General features: G+C 40.9%; 1 protein-coding gene across 1 annotated transcript in view; it reads left to right on the top strand.

Moving 5' to 3' along the window:
- The window catches only part of LOC126330596 (eukaryotic peptide chain release factor GTP-binding subunit ERF3A), a 68420-nt gene that overhangs the window by 32891 nt on the left and 18183 nt on the right, over positions 1–17346 (top strand). Inside the window, exons 7-8 of the mRNA XM_049996371.1 lie at positions 2606–2779; positions 2868–2957. Of these exons, the coding sequence (XP_049852328.1) occupies positions 2606–2779; positions 2868–2957 (264 nt within the window). The remainder of the gene's footprint in view (positions 1–2605; positions 2780–2867; positions 2958–17346) is intronic.

Here is a 17346-nt window from a genome sequence, read left to right as displayed (position 1 = left end):
GAAAATGTCCAGAGTTTGAGTCTCAGTCTGACACACAGTTTTAATTTGCCAAGAAGTTTCAATCTATTTGTTCCGCACAACACAATGAAGATTGAGCGAGCATGTCAGTGTATACAGTTTAGTATGTGAAAGTTTTGCATGCCATCAATTGATGGGGTTGACAGAATGGTAACACAGTGTAGCTACGTGGCTAGTGACAGCAATAATGTGCTATTTCAATAAAATGATGAAACTGTTTACTCAATATTTATCCTGGAAGCGTCTCTTTCAGCAAAACATTAAGTCACACAAAGCATTTGCTATTTAAAATAAATAAAATGCTATGACTTGACCTATAAAATGCTATGACATGACCTCTAGTAATTCAGTGTTGGCAGTGCTGAACAGTTCTGGGTGGAATTCAAATAATAAAAAGAATAAAGATAATTGTTCACTATGCAGTTGAGGCACTGATCTGCAGATAACCACATAAACAAGATTTGGAACATTGAACTTCACTATTGTACAATTTATTCTAGAGATGTGTTTCTGGTTGTGCAGACCAACTTGAGGGAGGGGTTTTGTCAGGTGGATAGGTGAGACAAACTAAGTGATAAGTAGCAATATAATGAAAAGGATAGTTGCCACTCATCTATAGTAGAGATGCTGAGTCGCAGAAAGGCACAATAAAAAGACTATTTGGATGTTAACTTTTGACCAACAAGGCCTTGTGTGTGTTTGGCAAAGGCGGTGCTGGCCAAAAGCTCATCTTGTGACAGTCTTTTTGCTGTGCCTTTCTGTGGCTCAGCATGTCCACTATACAGTTAGTAGCTTCTACTGTTTTCATTATATTGTTACATTTCACTCTGGATTTTCCATTGTTTGACTAGGTGATATGTAGGGTGAAGACATGTCCACCCAGTGGGAGTGCATATCACTGAGCAGAATGTGCTATATGAAGCATGGTGTCTGTTCTTTTGGATGTGTCCAAATTAACATACACAATGCATAATCCACAGCTATTTTGCATAATATGTAAGTTGAAGGTCAAGATGGGAGAAACAAAAGGAAAAAGAAGGAACTATTGATGCCAGCTGCATCAGGACTTAATGCAGAATAAGTGGTGCCAAGGTAAAATGGGTACCAGACAAGGATTTGAACCCAAGATCTCCTGCTTTCTGGGCAGCTGCATTAATCACTACACTACCCGGACATCACGTGTATCGCAACTGCGCAGGCGCTTCTCGGTACGTTCCCCCAACTGACCCACATTTCCACATAGTGTGCTGACATCGGTAATTCCTTTCCTTTCCTGTCACCTGCAGCTTCAGCTTACACAATATGTATCACAGCTACAGATTCTGCAAGGTGTCTATTTTTTTAGGCGTGTCCAAAATAACAGATGTGATACATCCATATAATTGATTTGCCTTGATGGGCAATGGATCCACCACTTTCAGTGTGGATGCACAATTACATTCACCCTTCTCTGAGAATCTCAAAGTAGCGAGCAAGGAGGATGTGGATGGGGACTGCAGATAGGTGGTGGGTGCTATGTGGGTCAGCCAGGGTGCATGCCAAAATAGTCCACGCAGTTGCAGTAAACACAGCATCCAGGTAGTGTAGTGGTAAACACAACTGCTTAGTAAGCAGGAGATTCCGGGTTTGAGTTCTGGTCCAGGACAACATTTTTGCTCATTGCTGCTGATTCCGCATGAAGTCCTGACGCAGTTGCCGTCAGTAGTTCCTTTCCTTTCCTTTCTCCCACCTTCACCTTCGGTTTACACAATGTGTTAGTTGTCAAAAGCTGCATCACAACCTGTGCTATCTAGAATTTTCCCTACAGAACATCATTCAACCGGAATCCCCTTGGTTGTTATCTTTGCTGGTCCCTGTTCCCATTCCTCCTATCCCTTGCCCCCCCAACCCGCCCCTCACGTCCTCCGATTCTCATTATCACTTCACTTTAGTCTTCCTCATCATCAGTTGTCCTCTTCCCCCTCCCCCCTCTCTGTCCACCTTGGCCCACTCTTTCTCCTTCATCATGTACTACATAGGCTGTCCCCCGGCCAGCACAAGGGTGAGCTCCTAGTTGCCATATCCCCATTCCCTGCCCTCCCTTCTCTAACTCCCTTCCCATCTCTTTTCCACTCACTCCTCCAGTCTTCCCTAAAAGAGAAAACTGCCCAAAAGCTGAGCTACAAGCTCCAAATCTTGTTTACAAGTAAATCTGCTGCTCAATGGCTCAACAATAGTGAGTATTTGCTGAGTGAGTAGTAAGTAAATGGTACAGTGAAACTAAATGCATACAAAATCAGTGGCAGATGCAATCCAGATGAAAATATTACACTGTGCATTCCTTTATAGAGTAATTTTACAAATGCTAGTTATATTTTTCTTCAGGGTATTTATTAAATTAATTCTATTTCCAACCTTGGCAAGAAAATGTTGTGAACTTCTTATGTGCAGTAAATTATTGTAATTCACCTCTAAAATGTCTCAGTACCCAATTAGAGATATAGATCTCTCTGTTGTTTATTTGTCAATAGCTGTATTACTTTATTGTGCAGTATCTGCTGTGTTTTGAGTTTTGTGATATAACTTTTGCTTTCCCGTTTCTTGCTAGACTGTAGTGCTTGTTGATCAGATGTGGTCAGATGATGAAGAAGTGACAGCTGTAGGACCTGGAGAAAATGTCAAAATAAAACTGAAAGGCATTGAAGAAGACGATGTGTCTCCAGGTTTTGTCCTTTGCGACAATGCAAATCCTATAAAGACTGGCAGAGTATTTGATGCTCAGGTTGGTAATAATGTTACAGTTTAGCACTTGCAAAGTATTTAAACAATTTTATAAACTAGCTAAACTATGAAATTTGTTTACGTCTTAGGTTGTTATCCTCGAACATAAGAGTATAATTTGTGCTGGCTACTCGGCAGTCATGCATATCCACTGTGCAGCTGAAGAAGTTACTGTGAAAGTAAGTAAAATGAATTGCTGAATGATCACTATTAACATGTTGTTGAGCTAATATTGAGGGTGACATACACAACTGTATTAGAAACATTCAAAGGTGAGGTGAGAAAATACTAATTGAGTTGGTTATAATAAATTTAACCCCTTAGTGGTTGACTTTCTTCATGAAAGAAAAAAATTATGTAGCTCTAGAAATATGTGAAACACTCAGCATGCATCAGAAGCATTGGTAGCTTTGGGTAGAATCTGAATGTATTGGCTTTGGCACTCGAAAACAATTAATCTTACACTCACTAGAGTTGCACTGATATGGTGCAAATTCGCGATGCCGTGTTAGGGTGTTGACCTACTGTCGCAGGTGCAGTATGTACCATAATTGCTGTAGAATGCCAGAAACAGATTTAGATAGGGATATGGTAGACCAGCTGACTGATTCCCGGACCATAGGAGACAGATATGAATACCAGACAAGGCAGCAGTTATATCGCCTTAGAATTGTGATCTGATTCAGTTGTTTACATGTGAATTGTTCCATGTAATTATTTTTGCATTATTGACGTAAATAGTGAAGAATATTTGTTCATAGAAAAATTGAAACTGTTTGTTTTGCGTTGGCCTAATCTACTTTTCAGTGGTGTGTGTGTGTGTGTGTGTGTGTGTGTGTGTGTGTGTGTAATATATATTTCTTTATGATTCGGGACTCCTTGAGTGAAGAGATTAATCTCTCTGTATACCCCCCTCCCTGTCCAAACACATTTGATGTGAACAATAATTTATGTACTGTCATTCACAAATTTCTGCTTTTACAATACTAACCTTCACTTTCAGTTCAGTCGTACAATATTAGAGCAATTCCAAAGAATTGGTTAATGTGAGAGACCCAGGTTCTACATTTTGAAACATGATTTATCACCACACACACACACACACACACACACACACACACACACACACACACACACACACACACACACTCGCTCGCGTGCGTGCGCGCGCGCGCGAAGGCTCAGAGTCCGTGGTGTTGGAAAGAGTCAAACAAAGGTTGTGTTTTCTTATTGACAGTGTCTGCCTATACACTTTTCACATAAGCAGCATATAGTAGAGAGCGAGTTGAAAAGAGCACAGTCATTGCCCAAATTTAACATGTATTAGGAATTTATGCAATTTTCAAGTGCTATAGTATTTATTACTTTATGAATGTAAGGTCTACATTTGTGTTCTGGATTTTAGTGCAGTCTGCCTCCATATCCATTGATTTTCTTTATTTTTATTTATTTTACACACACGCACACCTGAGACCATTAAATACAACAGTATCGGACATGGCAAATAAATTACATAAATAATATGTACGAATATAGAGCATAAACAGAGTGGGGTAGGATTAGATGAGGATGGGGCCTAATCAGAGGTACCCTCCACTACACTCCACACAAATGCAGCACATTGTTCACAGTATTGTGACATCAGTTTACAGTTAAAGAGCCAAGATACTACAAGTCAGAATATTAAATAAGTTTTTATGTTTTCATTAATAATTCATATGAGGTTCAGTTAGTTCAAAATTTGAAATAAAAAGTAAACAATTTATTAAATGAAATGCAGCATCTTTTAGTAATTGAAAGTGAAGTTAAATGTCTACAAAGAAGAGATGATAAAAATCAGTGCTAAGGTGAGGTTGGAATCAGTCCAGGGGCTACACGTAGAGGACATTGATATTATGACTAAACTAATGTGTATTTATTCCACTGTTATATTATTAGTCCCTCTCCTTCGTAACCCATCTCTGTCCATCTCCTCCACTCCCTCTCTCTTTCTCCCTACTCCACCCTCCACGTTATTTCCATCTCCCCCTTCCCCGACCCCTTGCTATCTACATCTACATCCATACTCCGCAAGCCACCTGATGGTGTGTGGCGGAGGATGCCTTGAGTACCTCTATCGGTTCTCCCTTCTATTCCAGTCTCGTATTGTTCGTGGAAAGAAAAATTGTCGGTATGCCTCTGTGTGGGCTCTAATCTCACTGATTTTATGCTCATGGTCTCTTCACGAGATATATGTAGAAGGGAGCAATAAACTGCTTGACTTTCAGTGAAGGTATGTTCTCGAAACGTCAACAAAAGCCTGTACCGAGCTACTGAGCATCTCTCATGCAGAGTCTTCCACTGGAGTTTATCCATCACCTCCGTAACGCTTTCGCGATTATTAAATGATCCTGTAACAAAGCGCGCTGCTCTCCTTTGGATCTTTCTTATCTGTTCAATCAACCCTATATGGTACGGATCCCACACCAGTGAGCAGTATTCCAGCAGTGGGCGAAAAGTGTACTGTAACCTACTTCCTTTGTTTTTGGACTGCATTTCCTTAGGATTCTTCCAGTGAAAAACCGTCTCTCTGTCTACCTGATACATGCTCCCCCCCTCGTCACTTCCTCCTCGTGTCCATATCTGATTCTTCTCCCTCTGTCCATCTTCTCCTCCCATCTGTCCACCTCCTCCTTCCTTTCTCTTTATCCATCCCTTCTCCCTACTACTCCCTGCCCCTCTCCCTACTACTCCTGCCCCTCTCCCTACTATTCCCAGCCCTACCCCCCAGCCCCTCTGCCCGCCCCCCAGCCCCTCTCCCCGTCTCCCTGTCCATCTGCCCCTCTTTCATTTTTCTCCCCCCTCTCTCTGTCCATGTCCCCCTGCTCCCTAACTGTTTCTACCTTCTCCTTTCTCCTCTTTGTTTGTCCATCTCCTCTCTCCACATTATCACCCCCATGCTAATAGAACCCCACTGTATTTCTTTCCATATTATAACTAATATATGTACCAAATCGGATTGAAATCACTCCGCAGTTTTTGGACGAGCTTTTTATCCATGGCTTTACCAATGTACATACATACTAAATATATTTTACATACATTTACTGGATGTCGTACAATGATATAATTGTGCTCATACATTCAGTGGTGTATGGAATATTGTAAGAAAAATGTCACGAATACAATTAGTAGTAAAGAAGTAATAAATTAAAATGTCTTTTTCATGTGGCAATTTTACTATATGGACAGTAAAAATGTAGTTAGCAATAAACTTCCTTCCTTCCATCATTGTGTGGAGGTTTTCATCTGTTTCGTAATTATTTTAAACTGTGTGTAACGCTTATTTAAAGTCACTAAGTGATTTGATTCTCAAATATTGAATGGATATTCACGCCTTGTTGGTTACACTACTTTTTCATTCCCACCATCGCTCCTGTGAAAGGTTGTGGTTCTTACTCCACTATCATTCTTTCTACACAGTAAGTGATACATGAACCAAGATTGGCTGAAATGGTCCAGTAGCACAGGTAGAGTTTGGAACATACATGTGTATATACACCGAGATAAGTCATGGGATAGTGATACGTATATATACAGATCACAGAAGTATGGCGTATGCATTGGTGTAACTGTCATTTGTACTCGGTTGATTCATGTGAAAATATTTCCAACATGATTTTGGGTACACAGTGGAAATTAAGATACTTTGAACGCAGAATGGTGGTCCGACAAAATTAAACTGTTCCAACAAAACGAAACAGTTACAGTATTATGAAAAGGATAGTTGCTACTCACCATATAGCGGAGATGTTGAGCCACAGAAAGACTGTCAGACAAAGCTTTGTGCCCAACTGGCCTTTATCAGAATTAGACAACATACATGCACACACGTACACTCAACAAATGCAGTGTGCACACACATGACCACAGTCTCTGGCTGGCTAGGCCAGACCTTGTGTGTGTGTGTGTGTGTGTGTGTGTGTGTGTGTGTGTGTGTGTTTGTTTGTTTGTTTGTTTGTTTGTTTTTGTCTAATTCTCTTAAAGACCTGTTTGACTGATATCTTTGTTTGACAGTCTTTTTGTTGTACCTACGTGCGACTCAGTATCTCCGCTATATGCTGAAAAGCAACTATCCTTTTCATAATATTGTGGTTATTCAGAATGGTAATTGGAGCGAGGTACAGAGGACATTCCATTTCATTTGGAAAATCATTAGGGAATTCAATATTCAGAGATCCACAGTGGCAAGAGTGTGCCAAGAGTACTATATTTCAGGCATTACCTCTCACCACAGACAGCACATTAACTAACGACCTCCACTCAATGATAGAGAGCAGCAGCAAATGCCGAGTGTTGTTGATGCTAAGAGACTAGCAACACTGCATGAAATAATTGCAGAAATCAATGTGGGATGTACAACAAACATACCCATTAGGACAGTGCAGTGAAATGTGCGTTAATGAGATGTGCAGAGACAGTACACATGAGTGCCTTCCCTAACAGCACAGGGTGTATACGACCCGGGAGATCCGGGAAAAACCCGGGAATTTTTTCATCCAGGAGAAAATCTGGAAAAACACGGGAATTTTTTAGAATTCCCGGAATTTTTCATTGTCTCAGTTTCCAATTAAATTTTTTAACTTTGATTGGTAAAAACCAATTCTCTAATAGTGGATATTACTGTATCTCACTACTGCAGAATAATAATGCAGCAACAAAACATGAATGAGAGAAAAAAAGAAATTAAAACTTTGCTCCTAAGCTGTCAGATTCACTTATGCGCAACAAGCCCGGAACTAGGGGGGATGGGGACAAACCAGGATATCTGCTCCGGGCGGCAATTTCAGGGAGGAAAAAGACCTTGTTTCACAAAGGGCCTAGCATCCAGCATATGTTGGTCTATCGATTATTCATATAATTTTTAAACACATCCATGTTGGTTTTTGAACAAATTCTAAGTTGATTTCTGAATGAATCATAAGTTGATTTCTGAATGAATCGTAAGTTGATTTCTGAATGAATCGTAAGTTGATTTCTGAATGAATCATAAGTTGATTTCTGAATGAATCATAAGTTGATTTCTGAATGAATCATAAGTTGATTTCTGAATGAATCATAAGTTGATTTCTGAATGAATCATAAGTTGATTTCTGAATACGTGCATAGCATACATAATGTCTCTGCCAGGGCAATCCCCGTCGCATCTAGAAATAAGCTTTCCTGCAGACAAAAGGGGACGGGGCTATACAAGCTGAGTGGAATAAAGCCAAACGGGTGAATGCCAATTGCTGTTTATGTGGTTGACTGGGTTTGCAAATGATCAGCGTTGTTATAATTACTAGTGAAATCCATAGATTCAGACTACCAGAGCGGAAATAAACAACTAACAGGAATAACAGGTGACAAAGATTGTGTGTTATCTTCTCCGTGTATCCAAGAAGATGAGATTTTGACAGAAAAGTTTTGACCAGACCGCTACACTAGTAAAGGCCAGTATACAGTCCCCCGGCTAGCAGCCGCTAAAGTTCTATTCTTGGAGTAGCGTGGAAAACGCATTGTATGAATAAGTAATAAAGCCTAACCAGAGAATAGATGCGGGATAACTAAACTTTGTGATTGTGGCAAGGTTAGTGAGTTAATCAAGAGAATAAATTTTGACGCTGGCAGGAATAGTTACACAATTAGTGATGACAAGATTGTTTGTTAGAATGAGGAAGGAGAAGAAACTGGTACTCGCACAAATTATGAAAGAATGTGACGGTTCCAAATTTATATAAAAATTTCATACTACCACTTGTCGATCTCGTGCTTCAGAAGCTAGAGAGTATGAATGAAATGTCAAACTGTTTGCTAACATAAAACTTTTTGCTTGTAGGAGGCCCGTAGGCATTTGATATTGGTACTTCGTGACTTACATTCTTTGTGTTATAAAAATGCCCAGTTGTGCCAAAACAGTCTCGTTTATTTGGTGTGTGTAACAATTGTTGCAATATTAGGCAGGCCTATTTCATTTTATTTAGCAGACAATGATAAAATATACGTAATCAAATCGAGGAACCACACCAGTCCTTGGTACTGTTTGTATTAATAGCTTTTTCAATATTAGACAAAGACATTTCGTTTTTTCATGTAGCAAAATGTTGACGAACTTTGATGAAGTAATAGATTCTTTCCCAGAAATGAAAGTGCGCCATATAAAGCAGTGGCAAGATAAGAGAGAAAAAGATGCTAAGACTTGATTGAAGAAATTTGTACTGTCTTGCTTGTCTTTATTGGTTTTATGTATCCTATATTTACATCTACATCCATACTCCGCAAGCCACCTGACGGTGTGTGGCGGAGGGTACCCTGAGTACCTCTATCGGTTCTCCCTTCTATTCCAGTCTCGTATTGTTTGTGGAAAGAAGGATTGTCGGTATGTTTCTGTGTGGGCTCTAATCTCTCTGATTTTATCCTCATGGTCTCTTCGCGAGATATACGTAGGAGGGAGCAATATACTGCTTGACTCTTCGGTGAAGGTATGTTCTCGAAACTTCAACAAAAGCCCGTACTGAGCATCTCTCCTGCAGTCTTCCACTGGAGTTTATCTATCATCTCCATAACACTTTCGCAATTATTAAATGATCCTGTAACGAAGCGCGCTGCTCTCTGTTGGATCTTCTCTATCTCTTCTATCAACCCTATCTGGTACAGGTCCACACTGCTGAGCAGTATTCAAGCAATGGGCGAACAAGCGTACTGTAACCTACTTCCTATGTTTTCGGATTGCATTTCCTTAAGATTCTTCCAATGAATCTGTCTGGCATCTGCTTTACCGACGATCAACTTTATATGATCATTCCATTTTAAATCACTCCTAATGCGTACTCCCTGATAATTTATGGAATTAACTGCTTCCAGTTGCTGACCTGCTATTTCGTAGCTAAATGATAAAGGATCTATCTTTCTATGTATTCGCAGCACATTACACTTGTATACATTGAGATTCAATTGCCATTCCCTGCACCATGCGTCAATTCGCTGCAGATCCTCCTGCATTTCAGTACAATTTTTCATTTTGCAAACTCTCGATACACCACAGCATCATCTGAAAAAAGCCTTAGTGAACTTCCGATGTCATCCACAAGGTCTTTATGTATATTGTGAATAGCAATGGTCCTACGACACTCCCCTGCGGCACACCTGAAATCCCTCTTACTTTGGAAGACTTTTCTCCATTGAGAATGACATGCTGCGTTCTGTTATCTAGGAACTCTTCAATCCAATCACACAATTGGTCTGATAGTCCATATGCTCTTACTTTGTTCATTAAACGACTGTGGGGAACTGTATAAAATGCCTTGTGGAAGTCAAGAAACACGGCATCTACCTGTGAACCCGTGTCTAAGGCTCTCTGAGTCTCGTGGACGAATAGCGCGAGCTGGGTTTCACACAATCGTCTTTTTCGAAACCCATGCTCATTCCTACAGAGTAGATTACTAGTCTCCAGAAAAGTCATTATACTCGAACATAATACGTGTTCCAAAATTCTACAACTGATCAATGTTATAGACACAGGTCTATAGTTATGCACATATGTCTGACATCCCTTCTTGACAACAGGGATGACTTGTGCCCTTTTCCAATCTTTTGGAATGCTATGCTCTCCTAGAGACCTACGGTAGACCGCTGCAAGAAGGGGGACGAGTTCCTTCATGTACTCTGTGTAAAATCGAACTGGTATCCCATCAGGTCCAGCGGCCTTTCTCGTTTGAGCGATTTTAATTGTTTCTCTATCCCTCTGTCGTCTATTTCGATATCTACCATTTTGTCATCTGTGCGACAATCTAGAGAAGGAACTACAGTGCAGTCTTCCTCTGTGAAACAGCTTTGGAAGAAGACATTTAGTATTTCGGCCTTTAGTCTGTCATTCTCTGTTTCCGTACCATTTTGGTCACAGAGTGTCTGGACATTTTATTTTGATCCACCTACCGCTTTGACATAGGACCAAAATTTCTTATGATTTTCTGCCAAGTCAGTACATAGAACTTTACTTCAGAACTCATTGAACACCTCTCGCATAGCCCTCCTCACACTAAATTTCGCTTCGCGTAATTTTTGTTTGTCTGCAAGGCTTTGGCTATGTTTATGTTTGCTGTGAAGTTCCCTTTGCTTCCGCAGCAGTTTTCTAACTCGGTTGTTGTACCACGGTGGCTCTTTTCCATCTCTTATGATCTTGCTTGGCACATACTCATCTAATGCATATTGTACGATGGTTTTGAACTTTGTCCACTGATCCTCAACACTGTCTGTACTTGAGACAAAACTTTTGTGTTGAACCATCAAGTACTCTCAAATCTGCTTTTTGTCACTTTTGCTAAACAGAAAAATCTTCCTACCTTTTTTAATATTTCTATTTACGGCTGAAATCATCGATGCAGTAACCTCTTTATGATCGCTGATTCCCTGTTCTGCATTAACTGATTTAACTAGTTCGGGTCTGTTTGTCACCAGAAGGTCTAATATGTTATCGCCACAAGTCGGTTCACTGTTTAACTGCTCAAGGTAGTTTTCAGATAAAGCACTTAAAAATATTTCACTGGATTCTTTTTCCCTGCCACCCGTTATGAACGTTTGAGTCTCGCAGTCTATATTCGGCAAATTAAAATCTCCACCCAGAACTATAACATGGCGGGGAAATCTACTCAAAATATTTTCCAAATTATTCTTCAGGTGCTCAGCCACAACAGCTGCTGTGCCCGGGGGCCTATAGAGACATCCAATAACCATGTCTGAGCCTGCTTTAACCGTGACCTTCACCCAAATCATTTCACAATTCGGATCTCCGTGAATGCTATAAACACGCCTCCCCCTTCACTGTCCAACCTGTCTCTGCGGTATACATTCCAATCTGAGTTTAGGATTTCATTACTGTTTACGTCTGGTTTCAGCCAACTTTCTGTCCCTAGTACTATATGGGCGTTGTGACCGTTTATTAATGAGAGCAGTTCTGGGACCTTTCTATAGATGCTCCTGCAGTTTGCTATTAGCACATTAATATTGTTATTCCCTTTTGCATTTTGCCTACTCCTACCTTGCCGTGTCTCAGGAGGCGTCTTGTCGGGCCTAGGGAGGGAATTCTCTAACCTAAAAAACCCCCATGTGCACTCCACACGTACTCAGCTACCCTTGTAGCCGCTTCCGCCGTGTAGTGCACGCCTGACCTATTCAGGGGGAGCCTACATTTCTCCACCCGATAGCGGAGGTCGAGAAATTTGCACCCCAGCTCTCCGCATAATCGTCTGAGCCTCTGGTTGAAGCCTTCCTCTCAACTCCAAACCAGAGGATCGCGATCGGTTCTGGGAACGATACTACAAATAGTTAGCTCTGATTCCACCCTGCGAGCTAGGCTTTCCGCCTTCACCAATTCTGCCAACCGCCCGTACGAACTGAGGATGACCTCTGAACCTAGACGGCAGGAGTCATTGGTGCCGACATGAGCAACAATTTGCAGTCGGGTGCACCCAGTGCCTTCTATCGCCGCCGGTAGGGCCTCCTCCACACCTCGAATGAGACCACCTGGCAAGCAGACAGAGTGAACACTGGCCTTCTTCCCCGACCTTTCCGCTATTTCCCTAAGGGGCTCCACCACCCGCCTAACGTTGCAGCTCCCAATAACTAATAAACCCCTCCCCCCGTGTGCCTGCTCGGACGTTGCTGAAGGAGCAGCCACATGTCCACTCACAGACAGAGCAGGCGATGCCACATGGCCAGCCTCCACATTTACCCTCCGCCTCATGCACCGCGAACGCCGCTGAACACGCCAGTCCCTTTGGGGAGAGGGTGGCCCAGCTGCGGCCGTACCCGCGAAGATGTCTCGACAGCAGGGACAGTGGGTGAAGCATGTAACACCTGGGGTGTACCTTGCGACGCACCAGACTCCCCCTGCCGCTACACTCCGAGGCAGCAGCCTGAAGACGGCTGACCGCGGCCATAAACAAGCTCAGCTGTTCGTGGAGAGTGGCCAGCTCCTCCTGCGTCCGTACACAGTGGTCACGCATCATATCCATCCTAAGGAATCAATTTACTGAAGAGACTTAATCAACATTTAACTAGACTGCTAATTCACTAAAGGCGGCCGATTATAGATTAAACTGTGATTGCTAACCACTTCTTGTAGAAAAGAATGACTGGACTGTACTGTACTGTACTGGACTGTATTCAAAACAAACAATAGCACTACTGGCACTAGCACTATGGTTGACTAAAGGGACTCTCTCTAATTGTATTCAAAACAAACACAAAATCTATGGAACACTATTAATAGCACTCGACAATTAAAGCTTCCTAAAAGCAAAAACACACGGAAGAAGTGACAAGTAAGAAAAATATAGTTAATACTTAAGGTAGCTCGCTGCACAGCAGACGTGAAGCAGACGGCGGTTTAATTTTACATCACACAAAACAGCAAGTTATTAGCTAATAGGCAGTAAAGACTGCAAATTTTCTGAAGAGTTCTTGTTCTGTCAGTTACAAATAATCCCACCCAGTATTCATTGCGAGTTTTTTTTTTTTTTTTTTTTTTTTTTTTTTTTTTTTTTTTTTTTTTTTTTTTTTTTTTTAAATAGGGGTAGGATGTCAAACCGTCTGACTGGAAGCAGGAGAGGCACCACAGGACATTTTAATTTCCTCTGTCCTGAATATAGTTTGATGGCACCCATTACAAAATATTACACTTTTGAATTCCACAGAATGAAATACAGAGATGTGCAATGGAAGAATGCTGTGTTAAGAGGCATGGCTCTTACGTCCAAATAACATGTCTTACATTCCCCTGAACATATATGTTTTATGTATCAGACTCTTCAGAAAGATGTGTGCTACAAAATGAAGATATTTTTGAAAAGTCGATATTTTACATTTTTGGTGTCCTACCTCAAACGCTCGAGGGAGGAGGAGCGCCACTATCAAATATTGCCCCAGTTTGGGAATGTCGGACATCCGGACCCGATGCACAGAGCAGTCTTGAGTTGTAGTGGGGAGATGGTAGTCTACATGTGACCCGTATTTACGTTAAGTTATTTTACTATTTTCTCTTCATTTATTGCTCTCACGTCAAATGAAAACAAAACGGATTTCTGGGCCGGGAGCTATCAAGTGAATTAAAATACATTCACATAATTACGGAAGACAGAAATATGTTCTTAGTTTCGGATTTTATTTTATTTCCACCTTTCTGACAGTCAATCTTTAGTCGCCTTGTAGAACAATGAAGTTTTTTTGTTGTTTTGTTAAAGAAATTTGACTTTTATTAATATTTTCGGCGGAGGCAGTGTGTTTAATTCCACACTATCGGCTAGTTTCAACTGTTCGCTGCATTTCAATTGCATGTTTTCATCTTCTAGCATGTACGGCATTATGCCATAATAAAGAACCAAACATGGGTAATACAGTACTGGCACTCCAAGAAAATTTACATCCGAATCTGGACATAAGAATGTGCACTTTAAGCCGAATTATGCATTTTAGTAGGGTTCACAAAACTCCCATGCTCTTGTAGTGTCCTAATGTCTTGATTATTTTGTGTTATAATGTATGATCTTTTAATGTTTTACACATATGAACATATGGGCTTCCTGCGTCATCGTAGCTGTGCAAGCGCAGTGACGCGTGTTATCTGGCATGCTCTGGCAACTGCTGTAGCGCACCTATTTCTAACATTCACGGAAAATATTCCGAGTGGTTGTTTGAAAATCGTTAGTTTCAGAGTAAATTTCCTTTTGCACAAGATGAACTCTGTGCTCGAATGTACGATTAATGTCTTAAATCACAGAGCGTTTGACTCTCATTCAAAAATCAACTTTTTGAAGATGAACATTTGGAATAGTTTCGAGCCCAGAAGACCAGACATGTATGCCGTTGCTAAAAATTTTACTGGCACATTTTGTGTCTTAAAGTGTATCAACATTGTGTGTGAAAGCTTAGCTTCTCTTGAAGCTTATTAATCTTAGAGACCAATATTATACGTGAAAGCTTTTCTTTTCTTGTAGCAACACTGTGTATATTAATTTAAACAATTACCTTTTCTGTTTGTGTGTTCACACTACTTAACAGTTATGTTGCTATTGGCTGACTACATCATGTGTCCTATGCTCTAAATATGCACTGTAATCAGCTGGCGAGATTGCGCGACATGAGCTGTGACTGGCTTACACCGCTTTTAATGTTGGTTCACATGAGACATCTTTCCAAAACATGTTTTTTTTTCCCTGAGACACATTTTCTAAAGTGCCGGGAAATTCTACACCAGTGTATAAAACCAACTTTTGAAAGGATTGATAAATTTTACAGTTCCAGTGAAAAATATACTGTTACTTAACAGAGAAAATGTGTATTTTCATCCGGGAGAAAGTGTATTTTTAACCGGAAAATCCGGGATTTTCCCCCCCCCCCCTCTCTCTCTCTCTCTCTCTCTCTCTCTCTCTCTCTCTCTCTCTCCTCGTCTACATATACACACTGCAGCACGACATTGCCTGCAGTGCGTCTCCTAGACATGCGACCATTTCAGTTGGACACTAAATGACTGGGAAATGGTGACGTGGTCATATGAGTCCCATTTTCAGTTGGCAAGAGCTGATGGTAGGGTTCAAGTGTGGTGCAAATCCCATGAAGCCATGGAGACAAGTTGTCAACGAGGTGCTGTGCAAGCTGATGGTGGGGTCCATAATGGTGTGGGCTGTGTTTACATGGAACGGGCTGGGTTCTCTTGTCCAACTGATTTGATCATTGGCTAGAAATGATTGTGTTCAGTTACTTGGAGATCATTTGCAGCCATTCATGGACTTCATGCTCCTGAACATTGATGGAAGTTTTATGGATGACATTGCCATGTGTCACTGGGCTGCAATTCTTTGTGATTGGTGTGCTGAATATTCTGGACAATACAAACAAATTATTTGGCCACGCAGATTGTCTGACATGAATACCATTGAACATTTATGGTGCATAGTGGATTTCAGTTCGTGTACAAAGTTCTGCACCAGCAACGTATTCGCGATTATGGATGGCCATAGAGGCAGCACTACTCAATATATCTCTGGGGACTTCCAGTGACTTGTTGAGTCCATGCTATGTTGAGCTGCTGCACTATGCCAGGCAAAAGGAGGTCTGAAATGGTATTAATAGGTACCCCACGTTGTTTTATCACCTCAGTATATATACTTACATTCGTTTATATAATATGGATCGATTATATAACTAATTAGAATTAAAGGATCACATGATAAGTAAAGAATTACTTGTAAGTTGTAGCAGAAGTGTGTGGACAAACACTGTTAGGAAACCGGTATAAAGGTGTGATTTTATTGTTCTGTTTGAATGTTTACCATTTGAGATGGGGAAAAAAGAAGATTGATGGTTTCTTCTTTATTATTCGTGTCAGAAGTATCGAACAAAGTAAATTTAATATAAAGGAGATGAAATATATATTGACAGATTACTCATTTCAAAATTTATGAACAAGGAAACTAAATAGATGGATATAAGGTACGACACAGAACTTAAATGCAGAAATATTGAGCTATGCTGCCTCTGTAGCTGTCCATAATTCCAAAAGGGTTGCTGCTACAGAATTTTGTGTATGAACCAACTTCTCGATTATATTCCCTAAATGTTCAGTGGGATTCATGTCTGGCGATACGGATGACCAAATCAGTCGCCAAATTGTTGTACAAACAAGTCACAAACAATTGTGGCCTATTGATGTAATGCATCATTGTTTGGGAACTTGACATCCATGAATGGTTGCAGATGGTCTCAAAGTAGACAGGCATAACTGTTTCCAGTCAAGAAGAGTAAAAATATTATGAAAAGGAAAGTTGACATTCACCATATGGTGGAGATGCTGAGTCGCAGATAGGCACAACAAAAAGAGTGTCACAAATGAAGCTTTCGGCCAATGAGGCCTTCGCCCCAAAAAAAAAAAAAAAAAAAAAAAAAAAAAAAAAAAAAAAAAAAAAAACAAACACACACACACAAACTGAAACACACGACTGCAGTCTCGGGCAACTGTAGCCACACAGTCAAGGATGGGTTCAGGTGGACCAGAGGACTCATCCATTCCTTATGAACATAGCCCACATCGTTATTGAGCTAGAACCAGCTTGCACAGTGTCTTGTTGAAAACTTGGGTCTTTGGCTTCCTGGAGCCTGCACTGTTCTTAAAGCCTACTATCAGCTCTTACCAACAGAAATCAGGATTTGTCTGACTAGGCCATTGTTTTCCAGTTGTCTAGCATCCAACGGATTTTCACTAGTCCAGGAGAAACGCTGCAGGCGAAGTCGTGCTGTTAGCAGAGGCACTTGTCAGTCGTCTGCTGCCATAGCCCATTAATGCCACATTTCACCGTACTGTCATAATGGATATGTTCGTCATATGTCCCACATTGATATCTATGGATGTTTCGTGTGGTCTCGCTTGTCTGTTAGTTCTACACAATTCTACACAAACGCCATGGCTCTCGGTCATTAAGTGAAGGCTGTTATTGGCCACTGCATTGTCCGTGGTGAGAGGTAGTGCCTGAAATTTGGTATTCTCGGCACATTCTT

The sequence above is a fragment of the Schistocerca gregaria genome, chromosome 2 (genome assembly GCF_023897955.1).
Source record: "Schistocerca gregaria isolate iqSchGreg1 chromosome 2, iqSchGreg1.2, whole genome shotgun sequence".
Taxonomy (NCBI): Eukaryota; Metazoa; Arthropoda; class Insecta; order Orthoptera; family Acrididae; genus Schistocerca; species Schistocerca gregaria.
This window is presented reverse-complemented; position numbering and strand designations above follow the sequence as displayed.